Below are 20,319 nucleotides of genomic sequence, written 5' to 3'. Positions count from 1 at the left end.
GCGGAATATTCACAGGTATATTACAGGACATGTACAAGCCCTCTCTAATGGAAAAAATAAAACTTAACGGGAATTTGGTTCATCCCATAACAAAATAAAATTTAACGAGATTTGGTTTTGGATCATCCCATACATACACGTAATGAACATCCTGCTTTTCTATGTTATATACACTTGTATGTAACTATTGAGAGTCATAAAACATTTCGCCAGAGGAAAGGCAAGCTACGGTCACAACAAAAAGAGGTAAATAGACTTCTATTGCTTGTAAAGTATGCAACTTCTGTATAAGGAATCATTCAAAGGGATGTAAATGTTCAGTCATAGACGGATGTGAGGGGTTGGGACCCGAGAGATATTTGAAGCAGTTCACTGAAGTTCTAAAGATAATTCCCCATACAAACAATTAAAAGCAGCAAATGTGTTTCAGAAGGGCAGAAAACAGACCTCTCCCTATTGGTCCACTTATAAGAGGCACAGGTAATACTTCATCATTCATACATAACATTAATTTAAAGACCAAAGTCACAGGGAAAGAAGCCCTCCATATCACACCAGCACAATTAACCCATAGCATACTTCTGAGTCCAGCTCCTTGCTGTTGCCTCGTATTTGCTCCTATCCGTCTTGTACATGTGGGCGATCTCTGGTACCAATGGGTCATCGGGATTCGGGTCCGTCAACAGAGAACAAATTGAAAGCAGCACCTGAAGATATATGAACCAGTCATTTCACCCGTACAATTTCAGTAACATCTTTAGAAATCCATTCTGCATTTCCCTCTACTTCTATTAGTACGCATTTACATGCATACCTTCAGAACAATATTTTTGCAATTAATTTTAATTCCATTGTTTGGCATGAACGTAAAGCAAATGAATAATTTATTTGCTTTTCTCTTTCACCCTGAAAGAGGCATCTTTACATGGAAGTCTTGGGTTCTTCAATAGTGGACCGTGCAAAATAAACTGAACTTACAGAATGACACCACTTTTGGTGAGATCTGAACAGCCATTCAAGAACTAAATACAAGGTTTTCAAAAATGTGAACTTGGTCAAATAGAACTTAACATTGCATTTAGTTCAAATCTTATTTGGAAATCATTCATTTACAAATGAAATATTTAATAGAATTCAATTGCAAATAACTTTTGGTGTTCATATGATAGAGGAATTATAAATGTAGAATTCATTTTAAATGAAATGAAGATTTAAGTGTAAAATTCAATTTAACTTCTAGTTTTTAAAAAATGCCCTTTATACATATTATGTTTTAATTTAAACCTTTTTCTTTAAGAAAATGGCTAAAATGAGAGAGAGAGAGAGAGAGAGAGAGAGAGAGAGAGAGAGAGAGAGAATAAAAAGAGAAAGAAGACATCTGAATCAAGGTATTTTTATTATAACAAAAGAAGAATTCATAAGTTTTATAATTTATTTGCCAATTCTATTGAATTTGATAGTTTTTAATCTAAACAGTAGACTTGAACTACAAATAAAGGTGTGCTTGCGAACCTCTGTATTGTTGTGCACGTTAGAAATTTTTACTACTTATAACTTGCAAGAATGGTGAACTGAACCATTCACGTTTGAAATTCTCGTGTTTAAATTCAAGGTTTTAAAGGAACAATATAAAAAGCATCACGAAAGGGGGCAAGCCTATTTCCATCTATATGAGATAGAACCTATTGCAATCAAAAGCCAATTTAGGTAAATTAAAATAATAACCTTGGATATGGTGAGGGCAGGGCTCCATTGCTCCTTCAAAATATCAAGGCAAATGCTACCATTACTGTTGATATTGGGGTGAAAGACCTTTGTCCTGAATGCAACCTGTGTAAAACATCATACAGAATTACAAAAGAAGATAAAGAAACCATGAAATATTATGTAACAGATAAGACTAAACCACAGAACACTACTTAAAATGAAGCTCAAGTGCATCATCGTTGAACTTTACAGGCAGAATATGCACGCAGTTCACTACAATAGTGGATAACTGCAAATGGAGACTATTGCAGTACACTATGAGTCAATAACTAATTGAGAAAACAGCTAGATATTATCATATCAGGAAAGAAAGAAATACCAAAAGTTGAGTGGGAGAACTAATGCAGGGACACTGATGAGAAACCACTTTTGGCCTTCATACTGAGGGGCCTGATTAACTCACCATATATAATTAAAAACAGAGTGGGTGGATTGAACTCTACCCCATCCAAACATTCCCTTTAATTTAAAATATACAAAACAAAAAGTCCTTTTTAACAATTTCAACTCCAACTCCAACCATTTTTCATATTTCTCTCTAACTTTGCTTTTACTTTACAAAAAATAGAAATCACTCTTTATCAAGGTCTCAAGCAAATCTGATGTCGCATTAAGGTTTTAAGCATGCCTTCCATAAGAAAGAAGAACTTTTTATTACGAACCTGAATGTCATACAAGTTGACCCTGAACAAACAACACACGGCTTGTTTACAGCCACAGTATTATTTTTAACAACCAAAGCGCACTAGTTATAATAATAGAAGTCACCAATCTGAACCAGAACACCCAAATACAAGTTGATTATTATGTTTCCAAGGCATAAGATCTTCATTCCAGAATCCATTGTATATTTTAATAACATCAACACTCCATATGTTAATAATAGATGCTAGATACTCCAAGGCCTCAAACTTCTATAGTTAGAAATTAGATAAATATTTTCAAAATGGATGCTATAACCTAAAAGTAAGTTGCAGTACCTTAGGTGGTTTAAATGGATAGTCTGGAGGAAAATGAATGGTGACTAGAAACACTCCACCGGCATATGGACTATCCGGAGGCCCCATAATTGTTGCTTGCCAATGGAACATGTCTTCAGCAACTGGGCCTAGATACACAAACCAACAAAAACAGGTACACTTTTTTATCAACTAAATTGTTCTAAATTAAACTTAAAAGCAACATTCGATGTAGGGGATGCAGATGATGGTGTAATTGTGAACAGCAAGTGCTATGTGCAGTATGTTTCATGTACTAAATGTATGTTATTTGTATATCAGACAACATAATGCTTCGTTTTCAGCTTTTAACATAAGCATACTACTCCTATCTTATAATAGATTTCTGGCACACTAAAATCAATTTATAAGAGTTTCCTTATATCATGGCTTACTGTAAACGAGACAATGTTTGGTAACAGTATGTCTTCCATAAAGGTATAGAAATCAATCGAAGAATTTTGATGATTACTTGAGGATAACTTTTAACATTGCAGGTCTAATGAGGGGAATATAGAAAGTAATGCCTGTCAAGGGTGTCAGTCTCACTATAAAACATAGCCAAATAGTTGTATTGACAAAGGTTTAGATTGTCATAAGCTTCAATCAGAAGTATAATGAATTATTAATTATTATTAATAAAACTGTGCTCAAAGCATATCCATGGCTTTGAGTTTAAATATAAAATACATATAAACACTCGCACTTGATTAACAAGTAAAGATCGAATAACTACTGCTAATGCTTCAATTTCATTCAGACTACAAGTATCGTATAAAATCAAACATTTAAACACTCGCACATAATTAGCATGCAAAAAACAAACTGCGACATAATACTTATTCTCCAGCAGTACCGTTATTTAAATCATAAAATTATTACAATTTCATATAAGCCAAGCTTAAAAACCATAAAATAAATCCCAAATCTAAGAGAACAAAATAGAAAAAAAGTTGATGGAGATCAGCAATAGAAGAGGATTAAAGAGAAAGCAGATCTCGAACTGAACCTGCGCTGCAAGAGGTAGGAGGATCCTTCTGGAGATCCTTGAGCTCCTTCAAGATCCGTTTCGATGCCATCACCAAAAGTAAAAACAAAAATCCCTGCAAAAAAGCACAAAATTCGAAAACCCTAGATCCTTTCAGATTACAAAATTAAAAGATAAAACTAAAAATATTCATTTAGAGAGAGAGAAATAGAGAAAGAAAAAAAAAGAGAGAAAAGGTACCTGAAAGAGATCCTCCGAAGCAGCCGAGATTATTATTAGTATTAGAATCTGAGAATGAAAAAGAGAAAATGAAGAGAGGAAAACAGAGAGAGGGAGTTTTTATATTATATAGTAAGGACTAAGGAGTGGGTGTTATTACTCACTGCTCTCTTTCATCTTCCATTGGCTCTTCTCCTTTGCTCTGTGGACCCACTTACCCTTTTCTTTTTTCCTAGAAAATTTCCTTTACATTTTCTTATTACTGTTTATGAATTAGTTGATAAAATATTATTACATTTTAAGAAAAAAAAAATTATTCTTACAAGCACGTATTTTAATGGTTGACTATTTATTTCTTTAATGTTTTTTTTTTTTTTTTTTTTACATTTTACTTTGCAGTGCTAAAATGAGCAAAACATTTTAGCATAAGTATCGGCAGATAAAGTAGTAATCCAGCAATGAGATGATTTGATATATAATAATTTAATTTAAATTTAACATATTTTTATATTCGCTTTCTTATTTACAGATTTAGTAGGATTATTGTTGAGCCAATAATTGATATTCTTTTATATAGCTATAGTAGTAGGTTTCATATTATTCATATGATGGACCCTTTTTTATTAGAGACATTAAATACGAGCTATAACTAGTAGATTGTGGATCCACAGTTAAAGAGGATGACAGTCTTTATTTTTTTTTCTTTTTGTCAATAAAATAAAAAACATGAGATTAAATGAAAATAATTAACTAATTGAATATCCTTTCCTTTGATCCCTTTATTAACATTAATTATTAGTTTTATTTGATTTTATTAATTTTATCTTGTATTAATAAAATCAGATAGATAATATAACTAAAATTGCTACTCTTATAAAATTTTGATTGATGAAAATATTAATATGGTGCATGATTAAGATTAAATGAACGGAAAGGCAAATAAATATATATAATTTTACTCATATTAAATGAAAGGAAAGGTAAATAAATATATATAATTTTTACTCATATTGCTTGCTTATTAATATTATTTGCTGAGGTTAAAATGGAAGAGAAGAAATTACAATTAAAGAAATCATTATCTATTTTATTTATTATCGGAATGTTCAATAAGAATATCTTAAAAATTAATAATATTTATTAATATATATATATATATATATATATATAATGTAATTTATGTGTAAATTATAAGTAAATTATTTATTTAAGATAAAAAAATATTGTTCTTAGCATAGAATGTGTGGTTATTATTCATAACCTGAACATTCATGTGGAATGTTTCTGGTTTCAGGATTAGACGATGAAAGTTTCCTTATATTATCCATACTTCTTAATTCTCTAAATCTACTACAGAGTATTAAGCGATGTTTAATTCAGTTGTTTGGATTAGTTGGCAGTCGATTTACGCCTAACAAACAACAACCTCTCTTATAAACTTTTGACCAACAATTGATAAAAATATTAATGTGGTGCATGATTAAGATAAAATGAAAGGAAAGGTAAATAAATATATATAATTTTTATTCATTTTTTTGCTTATTAATATTATTTGCGAGGTTAAAATAAAAAAAAAAAAGAAATTAAAATTTAAAAAATTATTATTTTTTTCGTTTATTATCAAAATATTTAATAAGAATATCTTAAAAATTAATAATATTTTTTAATATATATATATATATATATATATATATATATATAATTCACGTGTAAACTATAAGTAAATTATTTTTTTAAGATGAAGAAAACATCTTTTTAGGTAAATTATTATGTTTCTAGTTTCAGGATGAAAGTTTTCTTATAGTATCCGTACTTCTCAATTCTCTGAGTCTACTACAAAGTGATGTTTAATTCAGCTGTTCGAGTTAGTTGGTAGCTGATTTACGCTTAACAAACAACAACAGCTCCTCTTAGAAACTTTTGATAAATATAAATATAAAAATAAATTATAATCTTTATTAATTCTCAAGATATTTTCTTTAAACTATACACCATCTTTGTTTTATTTATAACACTCTTGTTATTTTTTTCAAATTTTACTCATAAAAAATACTTATAACTAGATTTATTATACACAGTATACTATTAAACTGTATGTAGTTTGGGTGTATTATGGTAAATATTAAGTAATTAGGACTTATATAATATATATATATTAGAAAATTAAATTTATTCATTTAGATATATTGTTGCTTTCTTTTAATTCTTGAACCTTTTTTTATAGTAATTGTTTCTCAAGTTTATACAAGATAAAATGCATTAAAATTTAAATATAAATTATATTCATCATTTTATATATTAATAATAATAACTCAAAAATATTTACTAAATATTTATATCAATTAGCTATCAGTTACATTAATTAGTTGAACCAAACATACCTGAAATATTCTCGTGATAGGATAGAATATCCTCCATCTCTGTTAGCAACTGTATGATACTTCTTTTGATCATTTTTTATGGAAGTTATCAGTTTATTTGAAAAAAAACTCATTATATCTTATTTGTATTTAAAACTAAATTTTTTAATTTAATTATACGTAAATTTTGCTTATTCTTTTTGGTATATTTTGTTCCAACTTATTTTAATTCTATTTAAAATTATTAATAATTATTTGCTTACTCGTGCGTTGCACAGTGTTATTATTATTTTAATTATAAAATCAAGTTGATAGATATAATTTAATAAATTTTTAATTTATAATATTGATTTACAAAATTTTAGAAAATAATAGTAAACTAATTATTTTCAAAAGTCTTTAATTTTTTTAAAATTTAAAAATTAAATTATTGTAAAAATTATTTATTGATTAATTTTAATATTATATAAATTAACATATCAATATAATTGATATTACTATTTTATAAATTAAAAGTTATTATATAATAAAAATATATTATTATTAAATATAATATTAAAAATATTATTTTATAGAATTTGAATTATTATTTAATTATAAAACTAATTTATTAGTTAATATAATATTACAAATATAATTACAAATATTAATTTATAGAATTTAAATTATTATTTAATTATAAAATTAGTTTATTAGTTAATATAATATTAAAATATAATTAATATACTAATTTTTACGGTAGAATTAGTATTATTATCCGATTAGAAAACTATATATTAGTTAATGTAATATTAGAATATAATTAGTATGCTAGTTTTTAGGATTAGAGTTCGTTTCTTAATTATGAATATAAATTATGAATAAAGAATTTAATAGAGAAATTTATAAAATTATACATAAACTTTAATAACATATGTCAAAAGTAAGCATACATATTAAAATAAGAATCTTATGTGTTAAAAATTAAGCATATATGTCCAAAAAAATTTAGATATCAGAAATTAATATATACTAGTCGTTTACCCGTGCGTTGCACGATATTATTATTATTATTTTAATTATAAAATTAAGTTGATAGATACAATTTAATAAATTTTTAATATTTAGTATTGATTTACAAAATTTTAAAAAGTAATAGTAAACTAACTATTTTTAAATGTCTTTATTTTTTCTAAAATTTTAAAATTGAATTAATGTAATAATATTAAAATTATTTATTAATTAATTTTAATATTATATAAATTAACATATCAATATAATTAATATTATTATTTTTTAAGATTAAAAATATTATATAATTAAGAAATTATCTTATTATTAAATATAATATTAAAAATATAATATACAATGTTATTTTTTAAAATTTGAATTATTACTTAATTATAAAACTAATTTATTATTTAATAGAATATTAAAATATAATTAATATGCTATTTTTTAGAATAAAATTAGTATCATTATTTGATTAGAGAACTATTTATAGCTACTATAATATCAGAATATAATTAATTTGTTAGTTTTTAGGATTAGAGTCAATGCTTAATTAAGAATGTAAATTATGAATAAATAAATGCTAATTCTTAGGATAGAATTAGTATTATTATATGATTAGAAAATTATTTATTAGTTAAAGTAATATTAAAATATAATTAATATGCTAGTTTTAGGATTAGAGTCATTGTTTAATTATAAATATAAATTATGAATAAATAATTTAATAAAATAAATTGATAAAATTACACATAAACTTAAATTTTATATGCCAAAGGTAAATATACATATCAAAACAAAAGTATTCTGTGTGAAAAATTAAGCATATATAAAAAAAAATTAGATTTTAAAGATTTATATATATATATATATATATATATGATTGATAGATTTTGTTGATGTTAATTAAAAATTTAAAATTCACATGCTCGCTTTTTTTATATTATTGTTATTATTTATACTCTTTTAGTTCATTATTACAATTCGCATCCCTTCTCTTTCACCCAAATAAAACAAAATCATTTCTTATCTTTTCACTTTTATTAATTAAATTTTACATTTACCAAATAAAAAAAGTAAAAATCTCTCAGTTTTTTTTTTCGAAAGTAAAAAAATAAATAAAAAATTTCTCCTTTCCATTCCTTTAAAATAACTTCTCCTCCCTTTCCCATTCTGCTGCCAGCCATGCGTAGCTTAAATCTTTTCAAGAAAAATAGATTAAGAAAGATCGTTTCCCTTTATCTAACTTTACTTAGACCCTTTGAAACGTGAAAAAAGCTCCCCTTTCGTTGATACCCTTGATCATTATAGCTGGCTTCACTTCATTAAGACGGATAGCAATCTTTTTATCAGACTCTGTTTGATGGACAGGGGCAAAATAAATAACATTTGAGAAATAGCGGTCTGAGCCCACAAAAAAAAAAAAAAAAAGGTAAAAAGATTTAAAAAAAAAGAACAAAACATAGACAAATGACTAATCATGTTCTCTGCTAACTCAGGAATCCGTCTCCATTACCGGAGGTGGTGGTGTTGGTGTAGAGCTTTGGGATCTGTTTTCTGAAGATGGTCGATTATCAGTATCAATTCGTCTAACACTTTCTATCATTTTAACTACATCTGGCATCTTAGGTCTTTGATCTGGGATCCTTACCACACATGATAATGCTATTTGTAGCATCTCCACCATCTCTTCCTCTATATTTGGAAACCTCATCAGCTCCACATCAAACACTTCAGCCGTCCACTCCTCTCGAACTACTGAATGAACCCACCTGACTAAGTGGATAATCTCATCACCTCCAGTAGTATGTATGGGGGACTTTCCAGTTAGAAGCTCCAATAACACTACCCCGAAGCTGTAGACGTCTGCAGGCTGTCCTGCTTTCCTGGTGTCTGTCACTTCTGGGGCACGATAACCAGCAGCACGAGAAATAGGTGCAGCTAATGGGCTCATTATAGTTGACAAACCAAGATCAGACACACAGCCATATTGTCGAGAGTTGAGAAAGATGTTTGAGGATTTGATGTTCCCATGGACAAATTTTCCACCATTCTCTGTATGAATACGAGCAATGCCTCTTGCTGCACCTATAGCAATTCTCATTCTGGTGTCCCAATCTAGAGATATCCGCTCGCCTCCTCTTTTACCTGCAAAATTATAGATGCCTTATGAGATGTTATGCTCTGAGGTTAATTGACCAATTCAGACACTCGAGGTAATAAAGTATGGGATTTGACAAAGCATCCAACGCAAATTTACATCCTACTAGAGAATTGTCAAATGCTGAGAAAGATCAGTTTCATTTTAATTTGACAGCAATGCAACCACCAAAACACTAACAGAAAAGCTCTGCGCAGTTTAGTACTACTAACAAGAATCACTGATCTTCTGCAACGCAACAATGAATCTTGTAATAGGTATTCAGTAAATATTCTACCCAAAGTTGGATGTTTTAGTTGTATGATCTTGTTTCAGGAGTGTGGCCACCATTAACGACCTGCATCCCTGATATCATGTATTTTGTATAAACCGAGAGAACTGCTACGAATGTCACAAGGAGAAAACAGAGTGGCAAAACATATGTTCAAAACAAAAGTGAAACTAGACTTGGTAATCATGGCTCAAAAGATTAGGAACAAGTCCATCTAACCCTTCTAGGAAACCCTATTTCATTTCTTAACAATCTCAAGCCTCAATGCGACCAGTGGCTTATTCACAATTTGAGAATGGCCATATGATATGCATCTAAAGGATTTCCTCCTATTAGAGCTACAGTTTTGGCCAAACACTACATCTTTGCCTAATACTCTGAAATTTGCTATTACCACTTGAATACATACTTTCTCCAAACCCCTGGATGTACCATCGAGCATGGGTTCCAGTTCAGACTAGTTAAGGAAGTTAAATGTGCAGCACAAAAGTCGAGGCCATTAAATAAGACGTTGCTTGTCTAATGCCATTACATTGCTGGAAATAATCTAGAAGTTTTCTACTGACTCAGTTGCAAAAGAAACTTCCTCAAGTTTAATGAAATCAGAGTTCTCAATCTCATATGGATAATCGTCACATGTGGTAATGACAAAGCAGAATCAGCTTGCATGCTTAGGAGAACACAAGATTATCAAATCCCAAAAGGAAATCCACGTTCAATCATTAGCAAATTTAATGAAGTGCACAGCAAATAAGTTCCAAAAATCAAATGAAAAGATTGACATCGGGTGTGGAGAAAGCAACATACCATGTAGAATAGAAGAAACACTGCCTTGAGTGTAATAATCATACACCATCAGCTTCTCATCTTTCGAATAGTAGTAGGCTCTCAGTTCGACTACATTTTCATGCTTAATACTCCCAACAATCTCCATCTGCTGTTCAAAATCCCGCTTCCCGACGCTCACTTCCTTCAACCTCTTTACCACTACTGTGGTTGCATCCTCTAGTATTGCCTTATAAGCCATACCAAATGTACCCTTCCCTAAAACCTCAGCAGAAGCCCTCAATAAATCCTCCAAATCAAAAGCATAATTACATCCCTCAAAGAAAACCAATCTATTATTAGCATCCTGAGTTCTCGAAACCACTTTCTCCGGCGACATTTCTCCCTTCTGCAGCTTGCTTGAGAACTCATCCTGCCCCTTCTTTCTTGAGCAACAGACAATTATCAAGAAACTAAACGCCACAAGCCCCAAAACACAAGCAGCAACTATAATTCCTAATAGTGCTTTTTCACCAAGCCCTCTAGCATTCTTAGATTTGTGGTCAGAAACAGTAGAAGGGGGAAAAACAGGCGAAGCATGAGGAGCAGAGTTTGGAAACGAAATATTGTTACCAGAAAACACTGAATTAGGGAATCTTCTAAGTGACTTCGGTACACCACCGGTGAGATTATTGTTAGACAAGTTTAGCACTTGCAAATTAGGCGAAGTAAAATCAGGGATCTCACCAGAAAGAGAATTGTTGGCGAGATTTAAAGCAGCAAGATGAGTTAAATTAGAAAGGGAAAGAGGAATGCTCCCATTAAATCTATTGTTAGACAAGTTAATAATGGTAAGATTACTCCAGACAGAGAAATCAACAGGCAATGACCCAGATAAGTTGTTATATTGAAGATAGAGAAAAGACAGATTCTTTAAATTAAAGAAATCAGAAGGAAACTCCCCACTAATAAGATTAGATCTAAGGCTTAAAACCTGCAAAGCTGAGAGACGACTGATAGTGTTTGATGGAATAGGACCTTGAAACCCAACACCAGGTAATCTTAAAGCTATTACACGGGACCCATCTTTGCTGCAAGTGACACCAGTCCAGTTACTGCAAACTGGAGAGCTCTCATTCCAGTTTAGTAACCGAGAGTGATGCAATTTGTTTACAAAGTCGAGCAGAGCTTGCTTATCTTCAACTGGGTCTGCATTTACAAGAAATAAAGCTAAACCCACAAAAACAATGGAAGAGAAAATGTACTTAGCTTCCATTGAAACAGCTAAGAACTCCAAGCCAAAAACGAGCTGTTTCTGCTGAGTTTTTCTTTTCTTGCACCTGCAAAAATGGTTTATGAGCTTTTTTTTTTTTGGCGAATAGAAAAAAAATATAAAACAAACAAATAACAAAATGATTAAAATAATAGAGAGGGAAGAAAGTATGAATTTAAAAACTAAACAAGAGAATGTGAAGAGAAGAGGGGGAAAAGGCCAGATTCCGAGATAATTGTCTAAAAAAGAAAAGACGACTCTGGTTTTCAAGTTTAGAAAAACATTAAAGAATGAGCTTTTACACTTTTGCAGGCTTTGAATAATGTTGGGTTTTGGTCAAAAAGTAATTTTTACTTACAATTTCAAAATCCTTCTCCAGATTTCAAGCTCTTCTCCTCTTCTCTCTCTTTTTGTTCTTTGCTGCTTTAACTTTTGTTTTTGGGTTCAGTTGGAAATGCCTCCAAAAAACTCTCAACTTTATTCACTATAGAATTTCTGAACAACAAACCCAGATCCAATAAGGCAAAAAACATATAAATTAGCAACTCAATATTAATATTAACATGCATAACATGAAATAAACAGTTATACTTAATAAAAATAAAGACTAAGAAAAGAGAGGTGAAAACGTACAGGTTATGATTTGTTTTGAACAGTATAGTGCTGGCTAAAGTAGTTTAAATTTAACAGTCCTCACTTAAAAAGAGTGAAACTTTCTATTTAAAATAAAGACTTTTATGGATATAATTATGTAGTAACGGTTATATTTCATGTCTCTTTTTTTCCCTTAACTAACTGAAAGCTGGAGGAGAAAGAAATGAACGAAGAGAGGGAGAAGGGGTGGCCGGACGGAGCGGTGGTGGTGGCGGAGGAAGAGCCACGGTGAAAGGTAAACTAGTGATATAGTGTGGAATGGCGGGTTTGGTGAAGGATTGATGACGTGGCATGAATAAGGGACTGATAAGTGGGGACTTGTAATTAATTAGGTGAACTGTATAGAAAAGTATGTAGTAGATTATACTGTGTCGTTTTGCTTTTGGAAAGTAGGGAAGGAGAGTGGGTCCCATTTTTGATATGATGCAGTGAAATTTTATGATTGAGCGGTGAGTAATTATGGGTCGTTTGTTCAGGGGATTTTGTTTGTGATCGGTTGTTTGGGTGTTTTCGGCCGTCTGATTTAATCAGGGGTAAAAAACTTTTTTGTCTGGTCTGGTGTCACGTCTTTTCATGATAACTAGTCATTGGCTTTCAGATAAGGGGTTTTTATATATTTATTTATAATTCGGGTGTATTTTTTTAAGAAAAATATTCAATACTAATCTGAATTTAAATAAAATCATTGTCTCTTTAGTCTTTTTGTTTTTGGTTGATTATTAATTCACTTTAATTAGAATAGAAAGTTCATAAATAGAATCTCTTCCACCTTTCTTTTGCTTTTTTTCAATTAAAGGAAAATTCATTCTTTTCCTTTATTCATTTTTGTGCAGTTCAAATTTGCATACAAATTTTATATTTGAATTTGATTTAGTAATTTAAAAAATTTAAATTTTTACAATAAATTTACTATTTTAATCAACTTTTAAAAAATTATTAATTTAACTATTTAAGTATAATTTTAGTCAAAATTAAATAATATAGATAATATAATTTAAAAAATAAAAAATTAAATAATGTATATAAATAATGTAACATTATAATTCACTAGTTTTGATTTTTTATTTGTTAATTAGTTTTCATGTTACTGTTAAAGATTATTTAATTTTAACAAATAATTCAATTAAATTAAATTTTATTCAATTTATTAAATCGTAGCTAAATTGACTATTTTGAAAAAATTAATCAAAATAGTAAAATTTTATAAATTTTGTAATGAATTAATCTTAGCTACTTCTCTCATAAAAATAAAAAATAAAAGATTTTGATATGTATTTATTTTCATTAAATTATAATCTATTTGTTGGAATTAAATCGATACTGAACTCTAGTTTTATTTTTTTAATCTTATGGTAAATGTTGCAAATATAAATTATTTTTGTTAGTTAATAGCTCAAACGAAGAATCTGAAAAAAGTTTCTAGCTTTTTCTTTTTCTTGAAAAAGAAAACATATATATTGTATTACATATTATTATTAACATCAAAGGCAAACAATATAATTTGAAATTAAGAATTTGATAAGAGTTAAAAAAATTTAAAGCGGTTAGAAAAAAATAAAAGTTATTTTTTAATTTAATTTAATTTAATTTAATTTAATTTAATTTAATTTAATTTTATATTGTAGATTTTGTTAACAACCATCGATTAATATTGATGATAGTCAATTTCTCTGTACTTATTTATATTCCTTTTTTTTCTTATTACTTATTCTTGTTTATTAAAATAGATTTTTAAATATGTTTGGTTGTTTATATTTAGTTTGTATGTTAAATTGTTTATATCTAGTTTTTAAGTCAATTTACATAGAAATTTGTGGTATTTCTTTATTAAGATACTTTTAATTTTCAAAATAAGTGTTGAGTGTTTTTTATTTTTTAATATGAAAGTCTAGAGATATTTTTAAATTATATATAATCCAACTTATTAAAAAAATGAAAAATCAACAAAAAAATAGTGTACTATATCTGTCAATCTTGAGTTTCTATTAACAAATTTAAAAGATTTTAGAACATATATTTTTCTTCTGTAGTTCTTATAATAGTATTTGTAATGTTTATACATCTAGCAGATGTACAATTTAAATTTCATAAATAAAAAATATATATTTTCTAGTAAAAAAAGAAAAGTTAAGTTATGATTGTAATTTTTTTATTTTTATTTAAAAAAAATTGAAATAGAAAAGAAATCATTACTGTAAAGTGATAGCTTAGAATCCAATGCACCAATTAATCCAAGAATTGAATGGGTTGACCAACTGTTGAAGATTGTCACCTAGCTCAAGTCAAAGTAGGTTACCTCTTTACCACTTTCCATTTATTTTATTATTATAGTATATGATATAAATCAAGCAACACATATGCACTGCAAGTCCCAATCTTTGCTTCAACCAACATATAACCTAACCCTTGTGGAGGGTTTATGGCTCATATAAACAAAGCTGGCCACCCTTGTCTGCTAAATGTTGGGTTCAAATTTTCACAAAGATAATTGCACAACTTGCCCCCAGCCAATTAACTCCTCTTATTGTGACAAGTGTTTTGAATAAATATCAGCCAGTATTCTAAAATACTTGTCTTGATGGAATGGAGAGGAACCATCCAATTGGATTAAAGTTTTTTCTTTTTCTTTTTTTTTGGCCTGCATTATCTTTTTACTGGTTGAAATTGAACTTATGCTTTAGGCTGCATTCCTTTTGCAGTGTCAAGTAGTAGTAGTGTTGGTTCAATTAGCCTATTTTGTGATGGAGTTGCCAATTTGGGCTGCAGAGGGTTGATATGATGGGTTTTTGGTCTCATCTGTGTCAGATTGGGAATAATATATACTGGAGTGGATCAATATTAGCCTATTCTGGCTCCTTCTTGATGTATTAATGAAGATAACCTATTGGTTATCCTTTTGGGCTTTATGTCTCAGTCATGTCCACATTTGGTATATGGGTTGTTTTGTCTGGGCCAGAGGAACTGGTCTGCCCTGTTAGAATTTTGTGATGGGAGAAACAGCAGCATAATCATCCACAAAATATAATCATGTATTGAACTGTAACCTAAACTTTCTTCTTTTCTTGAACAAAACAGAAGATGTTTTGGTCTCTTCCCTTTGGTCCTTGAGCTATTAGATAAAGAGGACTGCTCTATTTGTTATATTCTCTTTGTTGTGCCTGTACGAGTCTTTTGGCTGCATTTGGGATTTGATTCTCTCGTATGAGCTTTTCTTTTCATTTAAAAAAACTTTCTTTTCTTTTTCTTTTAATTTTGAAATTTAATTTTAAAATAAGCAAAGTTAACTAATTTTCTTTTTCGAAAGTATATTTAATAAAATTAGTTTATAAAAAAGAAGTTAAATAAATAATAAAACATTAGACATGCTTTTTTAATGAATTATGTAACTCTTAAATTTCTAGTTTTAAATAATGTCGGATCATATGAATCAATGTAAAATCTAGAATAAATAACGTTATTATTATTGATTGAATTGATAATATGAGATGAGAGAAAAAAAAAATCATTTTAAACTATTTATAGAGGTAAGTAAATATCATTATTTTATTCGTTTCAAATATATATATATATCATTGTTGTATTCGTAGATTTTCTTTTCAACTCAATTTGCATCGTTTGGTGAAAAAAAAAATGAAAATGGTAATTCAGAATAATGAGTTAAATGATAAAGTTAAAATAAATTTGAAAGTTTCATATATTTAATTAACAAGATTTTAAATCTTGTGTTAAAATTTAGACAAAGTTTAAGAATATATATATATCCACGACAAACAGAAAATATTAAGAACATATATCAATATGTTTTAATATTAGGGTTAAGCTTAACTTATTGGTAGATATTTGTTTCAATTTGAATGAATATGTAATTAGAACAATACAAATAGTATCTTATAGTTACATGTGTTTCTATCTAATGGTCTTTAGTTTCTTTTTTCTTTGCTCTTTTAATACCCTTTTAATTAATATTGTTAGCACTATATGATATTATATTAGTATAGTTTACATTTTTTTTTTGATAAAATTAATTATCAAGTCAGTTGACATTAAATCATTTAAATATTAATTATATATTATTAAAAATTTAATATTATAATATATAAAAAAGAATATTAATCATGAACTGAGGTACTGAAATTAAAAAAAGAAAACCGTACTCTGAATTGAAAAGAAAATATATTATATACTTTTACATGAAAATGCGTGACCACGTGTTACCGTTTATATTCCCAGCGAAATATTAGGACCGGGTTTGACAAGGGTTTCTGAAGCCGGTCATCTCATCATATATAATATTATCGAAATGCATACCAACCAATCAGAGTGGCGCAGCGGAAGCGTGGTGGGCCCATAACCCACAGGTCCCAGGATCGAAACCTGGCTCTGATATAGAGTAGCTTCTCTGTCCATATTTTGAAATTTCTTTTTCCATCAATGAAGAGATAGAGTAGCTTCTCTGTCCATATTTTGAAATTTCTTTTTCCATCAATGAAGAGAAAACCGAAAAAGTTCCAATATATGGAGAAAAAAGCAAAAAACAAAGGAGTCCAAATTGATTAGAGAAAATATTTATATACATGGCTGAGCAAAGCAGAGATAGTTTTGTTGGCAAATAAATTTCTTTTACATCCTTGGGTATTGGTAGAGCAAATATTCACGATCATCATTGATGATCTTATTAGAAGTTGATTAAGATTTTTAACCACCCGATCATTACAAATAAAGATTAAAGTAAAGTAGTACCCCAATCAACAAGAGATCATTTTGTTATGAGTGTTGAATCTTGAAGAGCTGTTATGTGAAATGGAGTCGGCGTGATCAACTTGAAGGCACAACCGAGAGTTCTAAACGGCCTGTCCATTCCTCCCCAGGTTTCAGGGTGATTGGCTTCTCAATTGCTGCCCCATCAACACAGAGCATCTGTTTATACTCCTCATCTCCAAAATCCACCATGGACTTGGCTTTCTTCTCCCATGGATTCCACACCACTAGTTACACCCACAACAAGGACTCCCATATATCAAAAAGTGATGCCAAAAAAGAAAAACAACGCGGACTAGACACCCTTTTCATTTGGTGTAATTCAGAAACATAATTTATGTGATGGTTTTCTTTTCTCTTGCACAGGCTGTTCTGGTGATCTGAAAGATTTTTGAGGAAAAGAAATAAGCTTACCTACATCTGGAAGTCCTTCTTTTCTTACGAGAAATGTCCGCTTTCTTTCATGGTCGAAAATGGCAACCACATGTGAAGAACTAAGATAAACGCGATCCACCTGCAGATACCTAATTCTTAGCCAACAACTCATAGGACTACTGCAAGAATGCCAGTAGTCTTTTTCCATTTCAAGAACAGAAAAGCTGATGTCAGGCATACAACCTACGCCAGCCATGTACTAAATAGAATACCTCAGATTCAAATGTCAAGGTATCTCCTTGTTCTGTAAACCGTTCTTTCTGGCACAGGTTGTCAAGATAGTCGAGCGTTTCCAGCCCTTCTACCCTCACTTCACTGTTACCGCACAATTAAATTACCATTCAGTATCTATCAAAGTAATCTGCTGCAGCCTAAAATGCACACAATACCTGATGTCTGAGATGGAGAAATATGTGTGATAAGCAATGGAGAAGGCAAGTGGCTTGCAGTTGACGTTCCTGATGCGAGATAGCAGGGTCAGGTTCCCATCTGCCGCTAAAGACACCCTAAGACGAAACTCGAAGCTGAGAGAAGGCAGGCCAAGCACAACTCGAGTTAATTATTATTATTCAAGTCAAAATGAACAGATCATATTATTCCTACTATGAACTTTAATTATTCAATTATATCATGTGAATCTCTGATTATGAAAGATCATACCAGTGTGGCCAGATCTTAAGATCATCATCAGAAGGCTTAAGTAGCAAGTCAACATAGGCTTTGCCATTGGACTCATTAGGATGCAATGGCGGTGGATTATCATCAATCACCCAAATTTTCTTCCTTGCAAACCCATGTTGCTCAAGCGATCCACGATTACCAAACTTCATCCACACCATTTTAAAAGATACCTATTAGCCAGAATAATCCGAGATTGACAAATGTTACTGATAAGGGTACAAGCTCGAAAAAGAACCTGGGGGAAACAAATAGGAATTCCTCCTCGAACTGGATGAGGCGGCTTGAAAATTGCCTGCTGGAGACGAAATTAGCTCAAAATATTAACAGTAACCCAAAAATTTCAGAGAATGGATAGAGAAAAATACATGTCGAATGCAGAAATCTCATTCCGATTGCATAATAATATGTGAAGAAACCCAGTTACCTACCTTGCTACTAGTGAATAGCAATTCTTCTCCTTGATCAGTCTTCCATGACAGAACCTGTCCCCCATGCAAACTAACCTGGATGAACATAACATTAATTACGATATAAATTAGAACTGCAATTTAATCACCAAACCGAGACAACCGATCTGACATTGAATTCATTTTCTTTGCTAATTGACGAATTACTCAAGCAGCTTAGCCCTCCCTTTATGGTTTAACTCCTCATAGACATGTAACAGTAAATGAGATCTCCTAATCAAAATTTCAACTCTCGATGCTGAAATTTAATGACTAGAACAGATCATGATCCCGACAAAAGATTAGAAAAATAGAAGGAAAAGAATTCTGACCCGAGCAGAAGCTCCTCGAGGATTACGAAGGATAATCTGATCAATTCCATTTCTATCTTTGATTACTTCAACTGCTGCTTTCTGATCACAGGCTGCTCCAGAATGATTCATAGTGAAAACAGAATCAAGAATACTCAAAATATCAACAAACGATAACTACTCTTACACTGAATCTCTCACTTTCTATGAAACAAAATGCTTTCAGAACTTAATCAATCAAATGAAGAACAACAAAAACCAAAAGAACTCCTGAGCTTGGAAGAAAAAAAAACTCAGCAGTTACTGAAACAGTTGAGAGTCTCAACTTTTTCCTAAGCAACTTTCTTGTGACAAACACCTTATTTTCCCGTGAAAGAAAAACAAGAACGCAACTACCAATATTTAATCTACCTCTAAGAACTTGTTTGATTGGTTTCCCACTACAAAAATTGTGGACTAAAATTGAAACCCTTTAGCTTGAAAAACAGATAAAGATTGAAAAAGAACACATAATATCAGTATTCTCTCAAAGTGAAAGTTCAACAAGAAAGATCAATTACACAGATGACCAAACTATCTATAATTCAAAAAGAACCAATCAGAAAAAGGAAAATATTTCACAGAGTGAGTTTCAGACAGAAACATTTATGATAGGAGCAGTTAGTGCTTAAAGAAAGCGAGATAATTAAGAGTCAAGATTGGATCACAACTTTTCAGAAAGAAAGAAAAAAAAAAGGATTAGATTTTTATTCAAGATTCGGTAAGACCTTGTCTTATAAATAAAGAAATAAAATCGAAAGGCCAAAATGATCGAAGAAAGATACCACACACAGAAAGATATATCATCATTAGAGAGATGACTAACTGATAATCAATTAAGTAGTACCCACTTGGTTTATGCACAACAAATAAAGAAAGAAAGAAAATTTTAGAGCGACAGGAGAGAGTTTTCTAGCGTGGAGATGATGTGTTGGATATTGGTTTCTTGTGTAATTGTGATGTGGACTCTTGTAATGACAACATGCGACCATGATTACCTGAATTAACGAATATAACTACCCTCTTGAATTAGTAATGAATTTTTTCTTTAAAGAATATTCAAATGTTATTTTGGCTCCTGGAAGAGTCTTTTAGTTGCTTAAAATCTCTGTGCCTCCAAAACCTTTTCTTTTTCTAAGAATTAGGGGTTTCAATTATTTTGTTTATGAATGATATCTGTTTTCCGATATCTTTCATAACCAA

At 30.0% G+C, this 20,319-nt stretch overlaps 3 protein-coding genes across 6 annotated transcripts; all 3 read right to left on the bottom strand.

Annotated features, from left to right (window-relative positions):
- Window positions 1-356: 356 nt before the first annotated feature.
- On the bottom strand, window positions 357-4,146 carry LOC8287728 (ubiquitin-conjugating enzyme E2 28). The gene is made up of 5 exons (XM_002509871.4): window positions 3,994-4,146; window positions 3,775-3,868; window positions 2,748-2,875; window positions 1,726-1,830; window positions 357-707 (listed from the first exon to the last, which is right to left on the bottom strand). The coding sequence occupies exons 2-5, from the start codon at window positions 3,842-3,844 to the stop codon at window positions 564-566; spliced, it is 447 nt and encodes a 148-aa protein (XP_002509917.1). The 5' UTR covers window positions 3,845-3,868; window positions 3,994-4,146; the 3' UTR covers window positions 357-563.
- A 4,474-nt stretch (window positions 4,147-8,620) lies between these two features.
- LOC8287727 (probable inactive receptor kinase At4g23740) lies at window positions 8,621-12,720 on the bottom strand. The gene is made up of 4 exons (XM_048375034.1): window positions 12,426-12,720; window positions 12,151-12,287; window positions 10,562-11,859; window positions 8,621-9,470 (listed from the first exon to the last, which is right to left on the bottom strand). The coding sequence occupies exons 3-4, from the start codon at window positions 11,793-11,795 to the stop codon at window positions 8,818-8,820; spliced, it is 1,887 nt and encodes a 628-aa protein (XP_048230991.1). The 5' UTR covers window positions 11,796-11,859; window positions 12,151-12,287; window positions 12,426-12,720; the 3' UTR covers window positions 8,621-8,817.
- Window positions 12,721-16,976: 4,256 nt separating this feature from the next.
- On the bottom strand, window positions 16,977-20,051 carry LOC8287725 (putative glucose-6-phosphate 1-epimerase). 4 transcript variants are annotated; one of them, XM_048375160.1, is made up of 9 exons: window positions 19,902-20,051; window positions 19,099-19,190; window positions 18,749-18,823; window positions 18,556-18,615; window positions 18,300-18,463; window positions 18,029-18,163; window positions 17,852-17,954; window positions 17,619-17,718; window positions 16,977-17,431 (listed from the first exon to the last, which is right to left on the bottom strand). In XM_048375160.1, the coding sequence occupies exons 1-9, from the start codon at window positions 19,924-19,926 to the stop codon at window positions 17,262-17,264; spliced, it is 924 nt and encodes a 307-aa protein (XP_048231117.1). In that variant the 5' UTR covers window positions 19,927-20,051; the 3' UTR covers window positions 16,977-17,261. The 4 variants fall into 4 exon arrangements, with proteins under 4 accessions (XP_048231117.1, XP_048231114.1, XP_048231115.1 ...); XM_048375157.1 differs by having other exon boundaries at window positions 19,845-19,938; XM_048375158.1 differs by having other exon boundaries at window positions 18,556-18,612; window positions 19,845-19,938.
- Window positions 20,052-20,319: the final 268 nt, after the last annotated feature.

Source organism: Ricinus communis, chromosome 5, assembly GCF_019578655.1.
Source record: "Ricinus communis isolate WT05 ecotype wild-type chromosome 5, ASM1957865v1, whole genome shotgun sequence".
NCBI lineage: Eukaryota > Viridiplantae > Streptophyta > Magnoliopsida > Malpighiales > Euphorbiaceae > Ricinus > Ricinus communis.
The sequence above is the reverse complement of the archived record's forward strand: the minus strand, read 5'-3'. Positions and strand labels throughout refer to the sequence as shown.